General features: G+C 40.9%; 2 protein-coding genes across 4 annotated transcripts; one reads left to right on the top strand and one right to left on the bottom strand.

Annotated features, from left to right (window-relative positions):
* The first annotated feature begins 528 nt into the window (after nt 1-528).
* On the top strand, nt 529-6,160 carry insig1 (insulin induced gene 1). The gene is made up of 7 exons (XM_049010919.1): nt 529-618; nt 2,200-2,347; nt 2,562-2,904; nt 3,566-3,690; nt 3,948-4,114; nt 4,608-4,707; nt 4,795-6,160. Exons 3-7 carry the CDS (start codon nt 2,574-2,576, stop codon nt 4,822-4,824), a joined length of 753 nt encoding a protein of 250 aa, XP_048866876.1. The 5' UTR covers nt 529-618; nt 2,200-2,347; nt 2,562-2,573; the 3' UTR covers nt 4,825-6,160.
* A 4,475-nt stretch (nt 6,161-10,635) lies between these two features.
* On the bottom strand, nt 10,636-19,380 carry LOC125740109 (uncharacterized). 3 transcript variants are annotated; one of them, XM_049010917.1, is made up of 11 exons: nt 17,784-19,380; nt 16,203-17,139; nt 15,724-15,864; nt 15,448-15,587; nt 15,181-15,317; nt 14,983-15,076; nt 14,741-14,840; nt 14,367-14,620; nt 14,092-14,278; nt 13,617-13,744; nt 10,636-13,526 (listed from the first exon to the last, which is right to left on the bottom strand). In XM_049010917.1, exon 11 carries the CDS (start codon nt 13,174-13,176, stop codon nt 10,726-10,728), a length of 2,451 nt encoding a protein of 816 aa, XP_048866874.1. In that variant the 5' UTR covers nt 13,177-13,526; nt 13,617-13,744; nt 14,092-14,278; nt 14,367-14,620; nt 14,741-14,840; nt 14,983-15,076; nt 15,181-15,317; nt 15,448-15,587; nt 15,724-15,864; nt 16,203-17,139; nt 17,784-19,380; the 3' UTR covers nt 10,636-10,725. The 3 variants fall into 2 exon arrangements, with proteins under 3 accessions (XP_048866874.1, XP_048866872.1, XP_048866875.1); XM_049010915.1 differs by having other exon boundaries at nt 16,203-19,380.
* Between the last annotated feature and the right edge of the window lie 1,334 nt (nt 19,381-20,714).

The following is a 20,714-nucleotide window of genomic DNA, read 5'->3' as shown; positions in this document are numbered from 1 at the left end:
CAGATCTTATTGTGAAAACAGATGATTGAGTGTGAGACGCAGGAGTATTGCTAGAGGTATTAGGGTGCCATAAAAACATTTCATATAGGCCCCCCCAATCCAGTTATGTTCCAAAGTTTAACTTTCTGCCCCTTTACAGGCATCCCTTTTGAGACACATATGAGTTTAATGGTTGCTATGTCTCCTATGTGAGCTGTAGTTAAGGCTCTGTGGCGTATTTAAAGGAATACAGCCTCTATCATAACTACCGTGTATTATTGCAAACCTGGAAGTAGGTCAGCAAGAGACATATTATATAAATTGTTGGTTAATGGAGGAACAAGGGGCAACAACTTTGTCAACAAAGACAGAACCAAGTGTTATGGGCAAATGAACCATGCAAACGAAAAGCAGTGAATCTAATGTTAATTATTTACTCTGAAATGTTAAAGCCCGCAAAGATTATTCGGGTATTTGGAGCGTCATTGTTTACAGCGAGTCTTATCTGAAATATCACATGAATGACCCTGTTACAAATCTGCCCACAGGCTTTGCTTTGACGTCTTGTGACTGAACACTGTTTCAACTCGTCTTCAGTGAGCAAGGAAACGATGGGAAGGGAATGCCTGTTTTTTTAAGGTGATGCTATTTAATAATTTTTAATAATGTGAATCACTGGACAGCACTATTGCCTCATAACTGCAGAGTCGTGTGTGTGCTGTGATGAACTGACATCTCAGCATGATCTCTTGTTAGAAATTTATAAGAACAATGTTTCAGTTCCTAAGCATCTCCCGAGTGGATCTCCAACCACTCTGTGTATTCATTCATATGCCAGTTCAATGAATTAATTAAGCAGTGAAATGAGTCAGAGGTATTAATTAATAGTTTTAATAATAATTTAATAATTTTATTTTTTTTACTGCCTAAAACTTTGCACAGTACCAGCTCACACTTCCATAAAGCTAATTTAGTTAGTTTATTAATGTCACGAATGAGCACAATATCAAAAAAGAATTTCCCATGTTTACTATTTGTCCACATTAATTAAAGGTTAAATTGAAGCTTGTCCACTGACTGGCTTTTGGGATTGACACTGAACAATTTCTTCTCATAATTGCTGGTCAATAGATAACACATTCACCTCCATTCGTGACAAATTATGCCCCCCAAAGACAAGGCCAAATCATTTGTTATCGTTTACATTCTTCCCAGTACAGCTATTCTAAAAATATTGTCCTCCATGAATTTCAGAAGTGACTTGATGGTTTACAGTTCATTTAGGAGCCTACTGAGATACAGTTGCGTGTTCGTCTAGACTGGATTTTTTCGTGCTATTATTTTTGGCCACCCTTCAGTGATGATTGTTATTACCTTTACCAAACAGCAAAATACTACCGATAAACTTTGGCGACGTTCCTCCGCATGTGGTCTGCTGACTTAAATTGTCTTAAACATTATCAAATAACCAGATGTTGTTCTTAGTCCAATTCACATGCCTGCTAATCTTAAAGGGCTGGGCACGACATATGGTGGGTTTCGTTTGTTATCTGTGCTGCCTACACATACTACTAGGAAGAAATAACCATCTGTTTATCCAGTACAGGTCACTAGTACCTAGGGGCTTAGCAGAGGGTATAAAGCAGGGAAATACCCGAGAGGTGATGGCAATCCATTGTAGGAGGCACACACACTATAAGTAATTTGAAGATAACTAACGCTATTGGATTGTGAGCGAACACGTGGTGAAAACTCCACAAAGAACAGAGTGGGGGGAAGGGTGGAATTTCCATCCTCAAAAAGTAAAATGGAACAAATTCACGCGCTTCGCTTCCTGAAACTTCTTCCCGATGATATTTGATCATGCATATTGCAGTAATCAAGTCATTACATTGAACAGAAAAGGCAGACTCAATCTGAACTTTAAATCTTTATGTAAAAACTAACTTTGAACAAACTTTGAACTGAATCATTGTGACGGCTGTTCGTGTGCATTTTGCAACATGCACGTCGTCATCGAAAGGTCTTTCTTGCACTTTTGTCCAGGGTGTATAGTTATTTTTGTTTTTCCATCTTTTAGCACACGTCACGCATCCCGCACGTCTCCAGCGCGCGCCCCTTTACAGGAACAAAACGGGGTGTGGTCATTGGTGACGTCATTGTCATTGGCGTCCTCCCATTGGTCGCCACGACTCACCAGACTGTCCGTTCGCTCCGCAGGTCCACGTTGTTGTCATATGAGATCTGAGTGCGACGCCCCCCTCATTCTTACGATATTGATAGTGGACATGAAGCACCGTCAGTCGCGTGAACTTATTTTCAGTCACCTCTAAGTTCTGAATGAACGAGGATTCATCGGGCAGTCCAGGTAATAAAGCGATTTTTTCAGAACCCCAGTCGAAATCAGTGAGATTAATCTAATGTATTAACATTTTCTGCTTATATTTGGGCTGGTGCTGTTTCAATTTACAAATGTGATTTGGCTTCGCCGCTTGATGTTTTTGCTATCGCGTTGGATCGCCCGTAGTACTGCAGTGATGACGTTGGGTGACAGGGGGTCGTGTCTTTCTCTCTCTCTCCAGCGTTAGTGCCAAATGCCAGAGCTGGAAGCGCAGTGCTGGCACTGTTCATGTTCAACGGGAGCGAAAGCTAAGAGCACCTCAGGCGTAACCTCGATAGCCTCGGCGGCGGTAATGATGGCCGCGGTCTCAGCCCCCCTGAGCGGCATCCGTGACACTCTGAGCCGCGTCCAGGCGACGCACTTGATCAGGCAGGGCCTTGTGCTTTTCGCCGTCGGGGTCTTGTTGGCGCTGGTGCTGAATTTGCTGCAGGTACAGAGGAACGTCACATTATTCCCGGAGGAGGCCATGGCCATCCTGTTCTCGTCAGCATGGTGGGTTCCACTATGCTGCGGCACAGCTGCTGGTAAGGGTCTCTGCTAATTTACTCTGTTTAAAGTAGCGTGCATGATGTGCAACAGGCCGGGTTTATTAAGAAAAAGCACGAATTAATCCCGTATAGTGTTTTTCCATTATTGTTTTACTGTGAGATGGTCGGATTTTCATGGAGACTTAAACTATACGACGAGCAGATCGTGCTTTCACTATAAAGCTTCATCTTTCTTCCCAACAAGCTATAACCTTTGACCGAGCCATAAATAGTATCCGTGCAGTTATTTTGTGTGTTAACTAAAAGAAACGACCCTGGGGTACGAGTTTCGTTTCCCTGGATGTGTCTCGTTCACGGTCCTGCCCGCTCGCTGGTTGGCTTAGCATAAACTCGGCGCATCGTTCTGATTGGCTGTCGTCGTAACTGGTGAGCTTCTGTTGCAGCAGTTGATTGGCTCTCAGGCGAACGTGCCATTCGCCGAGGGAGAGGAACGGGAAACCCGTGCTTTTGGGATTTAAACAAACACGGCTGTAGTAAACTCTTCTGCATGGACAAAAAATTCTGATAATTGCGAAAATATTGCGCTCCCAAGCAATTGCACATGTTATTCAATATTATATTACTTTCAGAGGTTAGTGTGCCCTAGGAAATATTTTGCCGCTTATGGTATATAACCAAAGTTGCCTTTTCCTTGCAGCTGTAGTCGGTCTGCTGTATCCATGCATCGACCGTCACCTGGGGGAGCCGCACAAATTCAAGAGGGAGTGGGCAAGCGTCATGCGCTGCATCGCAGTGTTTGTGGGCATCAACCACGCAAGTGCCGTATCCTTTATTTACCGACATCCACACCTCACAGGGCTACCATCAGTGAACATCCCTCAGTTGCCCATCATTTGCAGGCTGTTTTGCCCCCAGATCAGCATGCTTCAAAGGGAGGAAAAAGAACACGGTCAATCCATTCATCCCCTTCCTGTTACATTTTTAATTTTCCCGTTTGCTTACCCATTTAGGTTAGTGGAGTGTTATCCATTTGTGTCACAATACAGTAACACTGTAGTCCTTAATGACACCCTCTGCAGAAACTAGACTTCGCCAACAACGTCCAGCTGTCTCTCACCCTGGCTGCCCTCTCACTGGGTCTCTGGTGGACTTTCGACAGATCCCGGAGTGGCTTTGGTCTGGGCATTACCATCGCCTTCCTGGCAACACTTGTCACACAAGTGCTGGTCTACAACGGTGTCTACCAGTAGGTGTCCTGTACCCGTGCGTGCGTGTGTGTTCTGGCCGAGCTGGCTGCATGTAGAATGTGCCTATTGTTGCTGTCTCACCGAAACCGGAACAGAAGGATGAAGTAAAGTTTTCATTTTGGCAATCAAAGCACCGCTTGTGTCTCAGCTCTGTTCCGAAAATGAGAACAGCATTTTGACCAGGCGTAGAGCCGGCCAGCTGGGTTGGTTCAGTAAGAAAGAGTAATCGGACATTTTCTTTTACTGCCAGTGGGCTAATTCTGTTTTGCGCTTGCTTTTTGTCTGAACTTTTAGCCAGCTTAATTTCCAGTGTTGGGCATTTCAGGTCTTCATGCTCAACTGGTTGCTAGAAACAAAATCTTGGTCTGGATTTTTAGCTTCTGGGCTTCTGGACCTGTTAATTTCCAGCCCTGCATGTGTCCCTGCTGGCTGCATCAGCTCGGTTTGGATCAGGCGGCTTCTGAAGGTGCTACTGGTTGTTCTCTCGCACAGGTACACCTCGCCAGATTTCTTGTACGTTCGCTCCTGGCTCCCTTGCATCTTCTTCTCTGGAGGCGTCACCGTGGGAAACATAGGGCGGCAGCTGGCTATGGTAAGTTATACCTGCCTCCCGCGCTGCGCCGCCTGTGGTCCAGCCTCTCATCCTGATTGCTTCACGGCTGTATCCTCCCTCTCCCAGACCAGTGCTGAGAAATCCCACAACGACTGAGGAAAACGGTGTCTCTCATCCCAGCGGGGAGCCGGGTGCTTGGGAAGATACCTGTATGTGCAGTTCCCCCCTGGAAGGAGATTATGGATGAAGATCCACGTTTTTTTCATGTCGAGTTCCTCTTTTCTGGAGGCTTTTAAAGGACTGTGCCAATTCCGGAGCAGACTGTCGGAACATTAGCATCTCCTTGTGGCCAAACCTCGTGTCTTTCTTTTTTTAATTATTTGATCTCGGTCTAAGCCTGTCCTCAGTGTTTGCTCTCATATTATGTATAAGGACAGGGTTTTTTGTGAATTAATGTCAAACAAAGGAATGGCGCTGCAAAACTTCTGATTTTGAGCACAGAGCTGTCTGTCAAAAGGGAAATTTTTAAGGGCGAATCTGCTGTTGGGGTGTTAGTGCCCCCTACCTTAGTGCATCCTGACATACAGACTGCGCCCTGCCGCAGGTACGTGTTGATGGCGGGCCACTCTTCTGAGCAAACCTAGGCCTGTGGCGGCAGGGCGAGTTTCCGAAACCGGACTGAGGTGTGAGGGCCAATGGGGTAACTGCATTGCCCCAGGTCCAACGGTATAGGGTGCATCTGCCCTTTAATCTGCAGTCTGTGATTGCCTTTGTAATATAACTGAGTGCTTTTGTCACTGTCGAAGTTTCATAAATTGTAAATAACACATTTATGCAGAGCTTCCGCGTATAAAAACAAGGATGTAGTTTGTGTGTCGGGGCCTCATTAACTGGGATCGCCCTCCATGTTGTACGAGTTCGTCTCTTCTGCATCATTTTGTATATCCCTGTGTCTCTCACTCATTACATGCAGGCTGGACGTAAACTGTGTCAAAACCTGGTCAGAATATCTTTGTCTTGCCCTGGAGGTAAAGGATAGCTAGTATTTTTTTGGTTCCTAGTTCGCTGCCCGATAGTGTGTCTGACCCTCATGTATATGGATGACTAACATCACTGGACGTCATCTGTCTCGTGTCTGACGATTCGTTCAGAGTCTGTAGCCAGTGATGAGACTCGCCTCCTCTCTTATAGATGTTGGGAGAGCTGGGCGTCCCACTGCCCTCCATCCACTGTTTCTCTGCATCATAGCTGGACTGCAGTGATCTCTGGAGAGCCTGGTCCGATACTCAAGCCTTTGAATCTTAACTGATTGGATGGAGTAGCTTTAGGTAATGTTACAGCTGTAACTGACATAAATTCAGGCCTCAACCGCAGGCGACAGCGAAAAGACTAAGTTTTTCTTAAATCAGTATGGTGTTTTTTCGTCCAGCTCTAAACTATGTATTCTTTCTATTACCTTGAATTCAAGGAACTGAATAAAGAAAAAAAAACATTTATGTTTCATCTTTTGTGGCGTGCAGAGTGTGCTCGGTGTCTATCCACGTGAGTTCGGTATACGGTAACACCGCTAACTGCAGAGCTCCTTGCCTGATACACTGACCACGTGACTTCTGTAATACGCCGTGTCTTTATTATATTATGCTGTTCTGAATAAAATATCGCAAGTGGGACAGTTCCCACCGCTGCTCACGGCGGAAGCAGCTACCTACTTGGGACTCTTGCCTAGAGAAAATAAGATAAATCAGTCAGTGAAGTCTTTGATCTCCGCTGCGAGCTACGATCGGGCTTGTTTGAAATTCCCTGCGGTTTTCCAAGCGCGCCGGGGCGGGACGATCGGCGGCTCCTCCGCGCAGCGGTGCGGCGGTAGAGCTCGCTGGAGTCCGGCCTCTGAAAACTCCGGCGCAGCGGGACCGGAGCCTGATGGATTGGGAAGTCCCTGTCCGCGGTGGGAGATGCTGCACGACGTAGGACGCCGAGAGGCTTCCGTGCTGATTTGAAGTGGGGTTAGAAATGACATTTTCCCAAACGGTATAATAAATACTTAAAGTCGACCGTCATTGTTTTTTCTTTCTCAGTAATTGTCACATATAAATTATGTGATATCTGAAATATAAATACCAAGTAATTAACATGACATTGAAACACAGCTAAGTGTATAACACCAAGGGATTGTTCCATGTAAATGATATGCGTGGGGTTTCTGAGATTACTTTGCAGTATTTGTAGAAATTCAGTTAGAAGAAAAGTTTCTATCGTTGTCTTAATCACTAAAACTGAACAGGAGTCTATTTCAAATCGACGGTTGTGCGTGGGTCTTAATTATGGACATTACTCAAATCCACAATAATTACGTAAGACTATAGTATAGCAGTTGGATTATGACACATTTGTAGGTTTAGCGCAATTTATAATTAATGTATAGGATTGACAAACAAAGAACAGTAATTAGTCTGAGTAATCCGACATTATGCGTCTATTTATCTTTAAGAGACTGCTGTTGAAATACGAATTGATGTATTTAGCCGTAACAGCACTCTGTGTCTAATACGGCATAAAGCAGTTGAAAGGTAACCGTTTCTGTGTGTATTTCCCGGTAACAAACGATCTTAGTGTCATGGCTGGCGTCCATCCGACCCTGTCCTATTCCCTGTTCCCCAGATTGCGTCATAGTTCGGCTGGTTGAACATGTTAGCCTTTTGGTTATGGGTATGAGGCTGACCAGGGCCCAAACTCACCTATTTATTTGTATTTATTGTTTTTATTTCCCCAGTGAATGTTACTTTGTCTCCCTGTTAGAGGTTTGCCCTGCTTTTGTCCTGTTTTCAACCATTCCTGTTTGTGTGTTGGTTTCATGTTACTTATTCCTAATGTATAATTAGTGTTTCTTACTTTCGGTATTTGCTGGAGTTTCCCTAGTCTTGTGTTCATTAGTGTAAGTTACTGCACCCGTTGCCTGTTTTCCCCGTGCCATTGTTTTTGGTTAATTGTCTTATGTGTCACATCTTTCTCAGCTCGGTTGTCTGTTGTATTTATGTACTTGCCCTCCTTCTATGCCTTGCTGATTCATCGTGTGAATGTTACTGTGTGTTTGTCACGCTGCTCCGGTGCCCAGTCTTTTTCCCTGTGTGCTGCTTAGTTTCACCCAGTGTTTTCAGTTTCCCCAATACATTCCTTCGTCTTGGAGCTTTTTAGTGGATCGTCACCTTTTCTCCCACCTGCTCCATACAGCACGACAAGGCTTGGAGAATAACGAACGAGATACTGTAACCAACAACGTAGGTCAAGAACGAGAGAGATTTGCGAGTGTTTCTCAAAGCCCTACGTTATCCGACATTTAACGAACGAACTTAAAGTAGTTCTATGTTTGATCCTCCCCGGCGTCCACGTGAGAAATGCACAGACTGCCTGTAACGAGAACATCAATTCTGCGTAAGGCAGAGCGGGGACGGTTACAACATGACTTATTCCTCTAATCAGCAACGAGCTAGAGTGACGATATTCATGCCGTTAGCCCCTCTTGCTTTCTGGAAGAAAGCAGTTATATGTGACAATTCCTTCTGCAAAAAAATACTTTTCAAGGCAAAGTTTTTGTCATACTGTCTAAAATGTTTGCGTGAAGCATTGTAATCATTTTAATCAACGTTTTCTTACCTTCTAACAGGCACGGTTAACATGTGTCAAAGCTATTGTGTCAAGTTAGTATAGCAGGTTCTATCTTGGCTGTCAGTGTAGGGACAGTTGTAACATGTTGTTGCACTGAAAAAGAAGCTGTTTATACTTGCCACAACTGTGAGTCTGATGTGGACCAATTGCCCTGTCTTACCCTTTCTCTGTGACACACACAGGCTACATCACATGTACTTACAGACACACACAAATGACTTGCCTGCATACCCAAATGCACTCTTAAAAATACTTAACAACATTCACTTAAACACACACATTTCACTTCAGTAAGTCTTCATCTGATGTGGATTTCCTCTGTTACCCTCTGTCACACACACGCATACATTACATACAGTCACACACACACACACTTGTCTATCCAGGCGCACACTCAAAAATATATTCCAACATTCATTTAAACACACACACACACACACACTGTTCAGTTTAGTAAGCAGTAAAATATATTTTGTAAATGGGCTCAAAACATGATATGACCCCCTAGCAACAAAAAAGGACAATGTCGATCAGCATTAGGAAAACGTAGCAACACTTCTGAAAAGAAAGGAAGAAGCGGCCAAAATGAAATCTTAATAGAATAATCGCTGCAGTGTTAGGCAGCATAACACACACAACCACAACAGCAGATGGATGGATTGTACATGCACTGGAATCACATCTTCCCCAAGCACAGAACCCACTCTACAACAGTATGTGTTCTTTATGTGTTTTTATACCTCTCCTCAGTCACGGTTTGGGGATTCAACACTGCAGTTGGCAGGTATTCGTGAAGAGTTGACTTGCCTTGACTTGACCTGCAGTCTCTCAGCATCAGCCACTATCAAATGTACTAGCCACTAGCAAGCCACTCCAGAGTTGGACCAGATATAAGCATCATGTGTCCTCCCAGGCCACTTGACCCTAATGCCTGTAAAACATCCTTGATGGTTATATATCACCTGGACATTTAGCACCGAGAACACTTTTTTCAATAGATGCAGATGGGATTCTAGAGGTTGGGAGTATGTGTAAGGAAAAGCATTCCATCCACTACCCCCACAATGGCTGGCATGCCTGCAGTGGCATTTGGCAAATTTGATGACTTGTGACTGGATTCTACTTGGACATTAGGGTAAATGACTCATTTTGGGCCCTATGACTTTAAGAAGACTTGAGGTTATAGTCCCCCCTCTGGATCCCATAATTGTTCATTTTATCATTTGACTTGGATTTGAGTCACAAATTTGATGACTTCTGACTCGACGTGAAAAATGATGGAAAGACTTGGATCCGACATGGACTTGAGGGCACTTGACTTGAGGCTGGACTCGGACTTACGATATTTTGACTCGAGACTTGACTTGGACTCACCAAGGAGTGACTTGTTCCCTGTCCCCTCATCACAATAGTAATCTGGTCACTGCATGCACAGATTTGGACACAACAGCCTTGCTGAGGTCATGTGCCTCACTAACGGTCTGCAGGGAGTAGAAACAGTCATAAGAAGCAGCCTTGTGCTGAGGGCAAAATTCCAGTGTGTCCCTATTTCAATGTATCCTGCACCAGACCAAGGAGGCTCATTATCTGACCGCAGGCCAGCCTGTATTTCTCAATTAATTGTTTATTACTGAGATGGTCCAAGGGTTCGTCTCTGCCCACAAAACACTATTTAGACCTATAAATTAGAGTTTTTTTGATTGGGCTACCTGAATCGCCATCTCTGATTTAGTTGCTCAATTCTCTGGATAGCTGCCGTTGTCGTTGCTGCACAGCAAAATTCGAAGTGTTTAAATAACACTTATAGAGTTAAATTTAACACTGTTCACGAGTCTATTTGGTCCCATTCGGAAGTGGTGTTAAAGTCACTCTTTCCATAGTGTTAAATATTTAGAGTAAAATTGACTCTAAGTTGAGTAGAAATTTAACACTGAGTAACACTGCATAGTGTTACTTCAATGCAACACTACTAGTGGTGTCATATCATTTACTCTTTCACAGTGATAAATTACCTCTATTTGAGTAAAATCCCATTGATTTTTAACACTGAATTGAGTTATTAGAAATGAACACTGGAGGTTCGAATAATTCTGATGAGAGCTGATGTTACTCTATACTGTGTTATTCATACACTAATCTCTGAGTAAATTTTTAAAATCATTTTACATCAAGTAGTGTTATTTCAACTCTTCCTGTGGTTTTACCTTTACACTTCTGTCACTGTTTTGCAGCATGAAAAATGTTGTCTTTAATAATGCTTTTACATGTAAAACAAATGAGCAAAAACCACAACTGACTTCAAAATAGGTTTAACTGCTTTATTTTAATGTCAGGCTAAAAATATTAAAACATCTCATGTAGTATATAAAACACTTTAAAACAATGACTTTAGTTCTACATAAAATGACAATATGGAACAACATACAGGGAGGAATCTGACGTGCCATACTTCAGTTGAAGATCAAGTGGTTTGAAGTAACACAGCTCATTTATGTTTAACACTTTCAGAACCATATTGGGATGCATTCTGACCCTAAATGCATGGTAATGGTCATCCAAACACAGGGTTTCCATCAGTTTTCCGCAGAGCAATACAATGTCATCTTTCACAGCAATACTCTTGATCTTACAAAACACAGGCATCTCAGACACTACCTCTGTACAGATGATAAAGTCAGGGCGGTACTCTGTACCATGATGTTTTATCCATTTAGCTGAAAACACACTGGTAGACAATACAGCTCCAATTTTTAAGGCAATTTCTGGACCTTCTTTCAGCTCTCCAAGTGTCACCATCTTTCCTGGTCCTAAGGCTAATTTTTCCAGACTAAAGGACTCCCAATACATTGCCATACAACTTTGGTGTTTTTTGGCCAATGTCTTTGTAATGTTTTTAAAGCTTTTTAATTGTTTCTTAAAGAAATTATGTTTGGCTTCGTATCTCATGCACCACATGTGCAGAATTGGGCCAATGTTTCGGATACTGCGAGGGTAATGTATCATGAAGTGATGCTTTGGTAGGAGACTGATTGTAGGAAATAACTGCTTAAAGAGCTGATGATGATCAATAATTAAATGTTTGAGGTAGATGGTCATACCTTCTGATAGCACTGGTGAAAATATAATATTGACAATTTGTAGAAGCAGAAGTAGAAGATGCCAAAGCTTATCATCTGTCTGTACTAAATCACCAAACAGCAACGGAGCGTTACGCAATAAGCACCAAGACTGAATTGCATTTAACCCTAAATCATTACTGCCATCAAACAACTTTACCCTTGGAGGGCGGTTTCGTCGCTGATTGTAGCCATAGTCAAAGGCATGTATTCTACCAGCAAGCTGTTCAGCACTTAGGAAGTTCTCCTGAATGTACTGCAGAACAAGTTTCACCTCTAACTGAGCAACTCCCTCCAAAATGTCATGCATGATATCTACAGAAAAATTGTTAGCTGTGTTGAAATATTTAAGTGAATTCAAGAGACAACTGCGTTTCACACCACATACATGAGGTAGCGTAGGATCTCTTTGTAAACTTTCACAGTGCTGCTTATGCATATCAAGAGTTCTTAGTACAACACCAGAATCATCTTCACAGAACACACTTTGAAAACAATCTTTCTCAAGCAGACAGAAACGACAACAATATCGAGCTGCAAACGACTCCACAAACCCAAACAGACTATGTAAGCCAAGATTATCCCCAGTGACCTGGACTACAGTGCCATGAATCAAGTGTTTAAACATGGGAATTTTCAGGCCCTCTGTCTCAAGTACTTTCAGATCATTGACAAGTGGCTCAAGTATTGAATTAAAGCCATAACGCTTGGAATCTTGTGCATGAAAAAGAGCACACAAATGAATATTAACCAAAGAGGAATTAAAGATTGGGGGAAAATTCCTTAGTGTAAAGTATATTACACCTAACTTATGTACACCCTTTTTAGAGCCCAAGGGATTTGCAGTTTCAAAGTCGTCATAAAATAGTTGAATTTGTAAGGCATCTTTTTCTGTAGAAAATAGGGGACTTCCTTTAACATAGGCAGCATCGTGTAAATCTGTATACACACCTTCTCTGGGTATATTCCTGGACTTGAATATGTCAACAACATGGTGGTTTTGAAAGATTTGTTTCAGTGTTTCCAAAATGGGAACATATGCAAACCTATCAGTTACAATGACTTGATCATAAGTCCCTGTAATCTTGTTTCTTCTACCGTCAAATCTTGTGCCAAGCACAATTTCAACAGGGTCAACAGTTGCCCATTTTTGTTTAAAGTGTTTATTTCGTTTAGCTTCTGAATTTAACAGTGTGAATGGGTTTTCAAAGTTTTCGAATGACTGCTCAAATTTGTTTTTACTTGTGGTGTCCTGTGAAGGTAAGCTCTGTAAGGCTGTATCTTTAGCCTGAGTATGAATCTCAAAAAACAGTTCTTCCATTGAGGAGACAAAACTATTTACAGTAGATTGGCTTAATCCCGCTGCCCTGAGCTGTGCAACAGCAGAGGCACACATATCCAGAGTGCTTTTATTTGACTTCAATATTTCGGATGTTGTGGGTGTCTCTTCTACATTAGTTGACACCACCTCCCCTGCACTGCTAACTTGTTTAACTGCCACATCAGGCTGGAGATTAACATCAGTGTCAGCCTGTTGGTCAAAATAGTTAAGGTGTTTGGTATTTAAATGTTTTCTAAAACCAGAAAAAGTACCAAACACACAGCCACAGCCACGCTGGGCACATTTAAGGCGAAGATTTTTTCCAGGTAAATAACCATGAACTAACCGTAAATGCCTAACAAGCATTTTTGAACCAGTAAACTCAGCCTGACAGACAAAACACTTCATGGAGGAATTCAATGGGATTCAAACTTCAAGCACTAATGAAGCAACCTTGCCCTTACTTCAGCAACTCGGGGACTTTCTTTGACTTTGCCAACATCTATGTTGTACACAGTGGTTTGGATGAATGTGTACATGTTGTGAAGCATGGTGTTGTAAGATGTACCAAACACAAAATGTGCTTTAAACAATTCATCAAAAGAACCTAGAGAAGAGGTTGACTTGCATGGTATGGCGTTCTTGTCAAGAATAATGAAGTACTGGTGGATGTCATTCTTCTTCACCCCAACAGCCAAGAGGTAGGGTTGAGTGCTAGTAGTGATGGCATCAAGATGCTCTTGGATATTTGTCCCAGTCTGAAAAGATAAATACAGACAGACAATAAGAACCAAGTGGTTATAATACTTAAACTGGTAATTCATACCCTAAAAAGAGAAAACACAAACCTTTTTGAAGACCACAAGATGCTTTTCCGCTTGGGAAGCTGACACCTTTCCTGGTCTTTTCCGACCCTGTCCAGATGGTGGAATCAGATGTAATAGCAATAAAATTGTTGAAAGGTCACTGTCCCAACCTGCAAAAGATTTGTTTTTAATAAAGTTCAGTGCATCTGCATTGACAAAATGTTTAAGACCCAAAATACAAAAAGGATAGCTGTTCTGTGACAGATTTTCTCCTATTTAAAAAAAAATATTACAGCTGATTCAATGCCTGTATCTCCAGCAAGTTTTAAATATTATATTGATATGTAGATAATGAAATTTGATGCCAATACATTTCCTATCAAACAGTATGTATAAAAAATAAGCAGCCACACAAAATCAAAACGGGTAATTTTTGATTTTGGTCATTTAGAGCAGCTTCTGTCTGCACCCTGTGAATGTGCTAATCAAATTAAAAGAAAATATACAAACAGCTCACCAATGTCAGCATTAACTTCAGTGGCATCCTCAGGAGGGTCAGCTGCCAGCAAGAGTTCTTCCAGGTCACTGGCAGAAGGAAGCTTTCTGCCTTGTTGGATAATCTTTCCTTTGAATGTTGTTGGCCACCTCTCCAGAAACCTGCCTGATACATCCTCACCAAACATCAGTACAAAATCCTGTTCAATCTGTAACAGGGATAGATGGAGAGTTATACCTACTGTCTACAAAATATTAAAGTGTATTTATATTGTCAAATTAATGACAAATATTTACCAAGCCTTTGATATCTTTAAAACGTGGAAAATAGGACAGTATGTTGCTTGACAGCAAGGGGTCAAGGACCATGTTGCGGCGATAAACTGCTGTCAACTTCATCTTCTTCTTGACTGTGTCTTCATCAGCTGAATGTTTCATCAGTGAGATTGCTTCCTTGCACTCATCCTCACTCAGCACCTTCTCTGTAACAAACTGCAACTCTCGTCTTCCAGTTGGTCCTCCACACTGGTTTTCACCCGATGATCCATCTCCTGATGATAGACAATATGAAATACACCTTTACCAAAACTGATGACATTTGATATACATTATTTATGCAGAACCACAATTTGGAACTGCATTGTGCATTTCCACTGAATTACAAATGTTACCTCCAAATGATAATCGCCTGTCTTTAGCACTGCATCTCTGTATGGTTTTAATCCTCCAGGCCAAGTACCCAGTGCCACTCTCACCATCATAATAATGTTCCTTGGAGGGCGACATGTATGGACATTTTGTTTGCTAGCAAGTTATGTTACAATGAAGAGTTGATAAGGACATGCATTTTGGCAGAATTTAAAATGCTTAAATCTGATTTTAGTTGTATCAGTTATTACTGTGAGCTACTTACATAGCCATTTTTGGAGTACGGGTCACTGAGGTAGGGGAATAAGGTTACAATTCCTCTGGCATACATTTCTTTTACCTGGCGTGGTGGTGATGTTCTGCAAGATCAAAAGGCAAAGAACTTGTCAGCTTTCCTGGAATTAATACAGATTTAAAATAATTTAACAACTATAGTAAAAGCAAAGGGCCTGAAAAAAATTACCCATTTTTTTCTGTCATGTCAGCTACCAGTATGTTCACCATTTTTCTTCTGGTTTCATCCACCAAGGACTTGGTTCGAATGTATTCATTTATTATACGTTCTCCGCCAGATTTGCTGGTGAGAATGGATTCCACCAACTTGAAAACATAATAAAAACATTCTACATGTTATCATAACCAATGCAGTTCAGAGTACATAAACTACTCACAAAATAAGGTGATATAACAATGACGCTGTTAGAATATATAGAAGTCAGTTAACTCTTACTTGCTTAGCTTCTGCGTCCAGCTTCCTGCGTTTGCTAGAAGGGCTGTCTGAAAGGATGACCGTGTCCTGTGAATCTGAAGAATGTGACGATGATAACTGCGACTGCTCAGGAGACACTTCTGTAGCAGCTGTTTCCAAACCTCAAAAACGGGAGCAAAACAAATCAATTTATACTGTATGGTTCCTTCATAGACACATTTTAAACACTCAATAAACAATATAAAACTGATAAGAAAAAAACTTGCTTTTAATGAAACAGACATCACTCAAACAAACCTGTGTCATATTTGATGGTTAGTACCCCAGTTGAGGGATCCGTTACTATATCTTCAAATACATCATCATCCAACTCAGTCCCTGAACTGTCAAAAACTTTCACACCTTCTATTATGGCTGGCACACCAAACTTTGCAAATGCTGGAAAAGACGCACACAAGTGTGTGTAAACAAAAGGATTACATGACATTTAATAATTTTACTTTACCTAAATGAAAATCATTTCAAGATACATTTTCAAAAGTGACTCAGGTAAATAAAAACAAAATGAAGAACCACTAACAGATGCTTGATACGTGTATAGATGGGCACAAGATTAAAACGGTGTGACTCAGATTATGCTGTTTTTCCACTAAATACACATTCATAACTAAGAAGAAATTAAATGCAGATCATTTTCAATTAATCTTAAAAAGCAGTTTGAGGAAACTAAGTGACTAAAAGAACTTGAAGCCCCTTGTACAATGTTGGTTTCTTACCGGCAATCAAAAATTCCTTAAGGCTTGGCTCAGAAACTCTGACAAATTTCTGCACACCTCCGAGTTTTGCTTTAAGCAGCATGCTTCCTGTAGACAGTAATTTCTTATAGTCAGTGCACTTCATTGAACAATAAACAGAAAAAAGTGAATATTAACAGTCCCATAAATACGAGCAAAACAGCCCTGCAGTAACCCCTCCCTATGTTTATGGTGTCTTCCATGTTACATTTATTTGAGTATAACAGGTGTTTCAGCTCTCTGGCTGTAGTTTGCGGTGGTTGGCTAACTTCATTGGCCTATACTAACTGAGTGTTTCATCTACATGAGAATTACTATCCATCCATCCATCCATTTTCCAAACCGCTTATCCTACTGGGTCGCGGGGGGTCCGGAGCCTATCCCGGAATCAATGGGCACGAGGCAGGGAACAACCCAGGATGGGGGGCCAGCCCATCGCAGGGCATGAGAATTACTAGTACTTCTAAATAACTACCGAAAATCCTGCTTCACTGTATTGAAACCATGTCATGTAATGTTACTCTACTCATAACTTGAAACTAGAGGTCGACCGATATGGGTTTATCAATAGCCGAAGCCGATAATTAGGAGTCAGGGTCAGCCGATGGCGATACATGCTGCCGATTTTTTCTGGCTGATAATTGGACGTTTTCCCCTCTATTTGCATGGTAAAATATCACACTAACAATAACAAACGATACAAACAAAATCTCAACTCGGCATTTATTGAATACTGACTTGAGTAAATTTAAATATAAACTTAAATAAAAACACAATACAACTTGTAAACAATAAAAATAGCAGGATCAGAATCTCTTAGTGCACAATATAGCGGCAAACTCATGTTTTTATGTTCATGTTATCTTCAGTTTTAATCACACTTCCAGTCCATTTTTGTTCAGCCATCAGACAGCAATTACTACAACAGAAGAAAAAAATGCAACATTAGCATTTTCATTATAGTGCCTTCATCTTCAATTCATTCTACAATTCCAGTATTCCATGCACATTAAAACAATAACACTCATATTTTGAAAGAAAAAACACTAGTAACCAAGTGCATCATGGTATGATGAGTAGTGTACAAGGCTGTTGTTAGCAGACAGACAGCTAACAAGCCAAATTCACAATCATAATGCAGCCATCGCAGAAAATAATATAACTGTTGTATTAGACAGCCTTGTATGCAAGGACAACGTCGGCCCCTAGAGATAGTTTCCGTCGACAACGTCACAAACTACGCAAACTCGTGCACTTTTTATCTAGACATCTGACAAATCGTTCGAATCTACGCTGTCAGATGTAAACAAGTTGCAAGGAAGGACCATTGTTAGCCTCGGCTAAAGTGAAAAGTTAAAATAATTTTTGATTAAAAAACGTCCGTGAGCCCACCAACAAGTCCACAAAACTGTCAGTTGGTTGAAGACTCATTATCATCACACCAGTTCCCCACAGCGTAATTCACGCTCTATTTCAGTAGCGCTCCCGTTTCTTTTAGATCAACATTCCATAGCAAACCAGTTAAATAAATAGGTCTTTGAAAGATCAGAATTTAAGCCTTACCGTTTTCTCCCTGGATTCTTTCAAAACTTCTGGCTGGGGCCCTGCACGAGGCAGCATGGGTCACGTGTTCCACAGTAACAATAACACCGGGATATCCGCAGACTTGCCTGTCTGTAAATCGGCGTACTACACTCGCATATCGGCCAATGCGGATACATTAAAACAATGTCAAATATCGGCCCGATATATCGGCCGATATATCGGTCGACCTCTACTTGAAACCAGAGCAAAAAAACAAAAACACAGTTAAATTACGTTTACCTTCTTCAGTACAGTGGTGCAGCAGCCTCCCCAAACCTTCCCCATGTGTCTGTTCTTACCACAGTCTAATCGCTAATTTATCTAACTTAGCACTAGAGAGTCAGCATTTCCTTCAACGTTAGCTTAACATACTGAAGTCTGGCAATTGCAAAACAGCAAAAAGGAACAGATAACGTTACTTGTGTCAATATCACCATTCAACATTAGTAACGTCACCATCAAGTCAACTTATTACAGATACAAATGCTGTCATCTTAAGTTCAAATAACTAAAAGAAAGCATTATAAAATGGATCCTGGACCTTTTTTTTTTTTTAACTTTATCAAGCTTATATCGCGTGTTGGTTGTAACCACGCATCACTAGTTGAAATAAAACAATAACCCTACTCAAAACGTCCTCCATAGAAACCAAAAACAAGTGAAAAAGACGTAACGTTAGTGTAAAATGTTAACTAGTTAATCGTTACCTCATTTAAAATGTAAAGGTAACGAGCGGACTGCCCGCGCACCTAGGTTAGCCAAAATGCTAGTTAGCTAGTTAATGTTAATACGGAGCTCCCAACACATGGAGGGTTTAATTTAGCAGAATTTCGAACATGCTAGAACACAACACAATCTCCACTACACACTGCAATAATTTTCGAACACTGGCCTTACAGTCTTAGCCAACACCGATAGCAGCCAACTTGTTTAGCTAATTAACGACTTTACGTTTGCAATTAGACACGGTCACATTTGCTTCTGGAACAAAATGAAATATTTCAGAAATGTGGACAGTCAGATTGTATCGTTATTTTAACATGCTGCCTGTTGTTGAAAATGTCCAATTGTTGGTTTAATAACCAAATATGAAAAGCTTACCGTTGTAACTCGCCTGCAAAAATGGCGCCGTGAAAACTCCTGTCGGTTTGAAAATGAGTCTGTGGTGGGAGGAGCTTTCCAGCTCCAGATTGCAATAATTTATTCAAAGTTACCACTATGTCAATAGTTTTCACTCAGCTGCGTGACTTACAGATGTTATACCAAGCATTTCTGTATGTAGCATAGTCTTTCCATATTGTGGTTTTCTTTGTACAGATCTCTACTCGGATTTATCTAGACCATTATTTATATTGTTCTTGTGTCTCTGTGTCTTTGTGTGTTGTGACAATCATCACATAAGCAATTTCCTCCGGGATCAATAAAGTTATCTGATTCTGATTCAGAGTCATTCTGACACTGCGTCTTTTAACTCCGCGAATTAACACCAGCACTGGGGGGCGTTTTACTTCAGCTGTTGTTATAATGACTCTGATAGAGTCAATACACTTTAACACTGCAAATTTAACACTGGGAATTTTACTGTGTGGTAGTAAGGGGTGATTCACTTTCCCACAATACAGCCTGTGACTGAATGCATAGCAGATTCGATGGGTTAGCTCATCTTGTACCAGGGTTTGTGCACAATTCAGAATTTATGACTGGTGCCCGACTCTATACACGACTTTGGAATTTGATTGAATTGGCCACAACCCGCAGAATGTTGAATTGAAATTTGAAACGAAATGTCAGGAAGAGCAATTCAATTAATTTCATTTCAACAAAATTCAACGCAATCACACATCACTTCAATGCCATTTAACCTAGCAAAACATAAATCATTATATATAGTATCTACCTTACTGATGGTAAATATTTATACTAACTTTGTATTTTAACATGATTGTATAAGAGAAAAAGAAAAAAAATCGCGTATATCTTTTCGCCTATTCCAAATATATACATTTGGTTTACGTTAGCCAGCTAAATCCATTTTCATGGGCACATATTTATTGTTTATGTATATTTAATTACTTATATGAGCTAGCATCTCTGAGGACAGTTTTCTTGGGCGTGTTTGTGGGTTGTCAGATGGGAAGGATTGTGATACAGTTACTTGTATGACTGTATGCAGTGCTCTTCTACCATAGTACACAAAATCACAGTTCATTTATTCTGTATTCGGCGCTTCAAATGTTGCATTCTTTCATTCTGAATAACATGACATTTGCCGTGTATGTTTATGTGTAATTCGTATTTTTAAGCCGTATTTTTACAGTTGCGCCTACACTTGGTAAATTAATTTATGTAAATTCAATTCCACTTTAGTTCTACTTTCTTAAATTCGACTTGCAATTCTGCATCTCGTTTCTAACCCCAATTCAAATTCAATTGAAATTTAATTTACATTCACAGCTCTTTTTATTACATACGCTAATTTTATAGCCTAAATTATAAATTCATATGATATTGTCTTATTATTATTACTATTATTTATTTATTGCTGTTGTCTTTGTCGTCCAAATAAATAGCGCCAGTGTGTTTTCGTTATCTATCTAGGGCCACGTCTATGTATAATAGCTGATAGAAGTTCAAATAAAGAACGACGTAGTATATAACGAGTGCTTAGGCTCAGTGGTTAATATACGAGATAACGAAGTACTTTAGCGTTGGGAAGCTTTCAGGAAACGCACCATTCTATCTGCTCATAAAATTAGGAGAAATCGAAAAGTCACCGCCAGGTGGCACCGTTAATCTGGCCTTCCCAGTCGCTCTGCCGCAAAGAACCGAGGGACCCAGACAGGAGTTTTAACAAGGTGGTAAAAAGTGACAAAATCTAAGCAGTAACTATGGTTGTGAGAAGCGCATGAA

The sequence above is a fragment of the Brienomyrus brachyistius genome, chromosome 4, assembly GCF_023856365.1.
Source record: "Brienomyrus brachyistius isolate T26 chromosome 4, BBRACH_0.4, whole genome shotgun sequence".
NCBI classification, from domain to species: domain Eukaryota; kingdom Metazoa; phylum Chordata; class Actinopteri; order Osteoglossiformes; family Mormyridae; genus Brienomyrus; species Brienomyrus brachyistius.
This window is presented reverse-complemented; position numbering and strand designations above follow the sequence as displayed.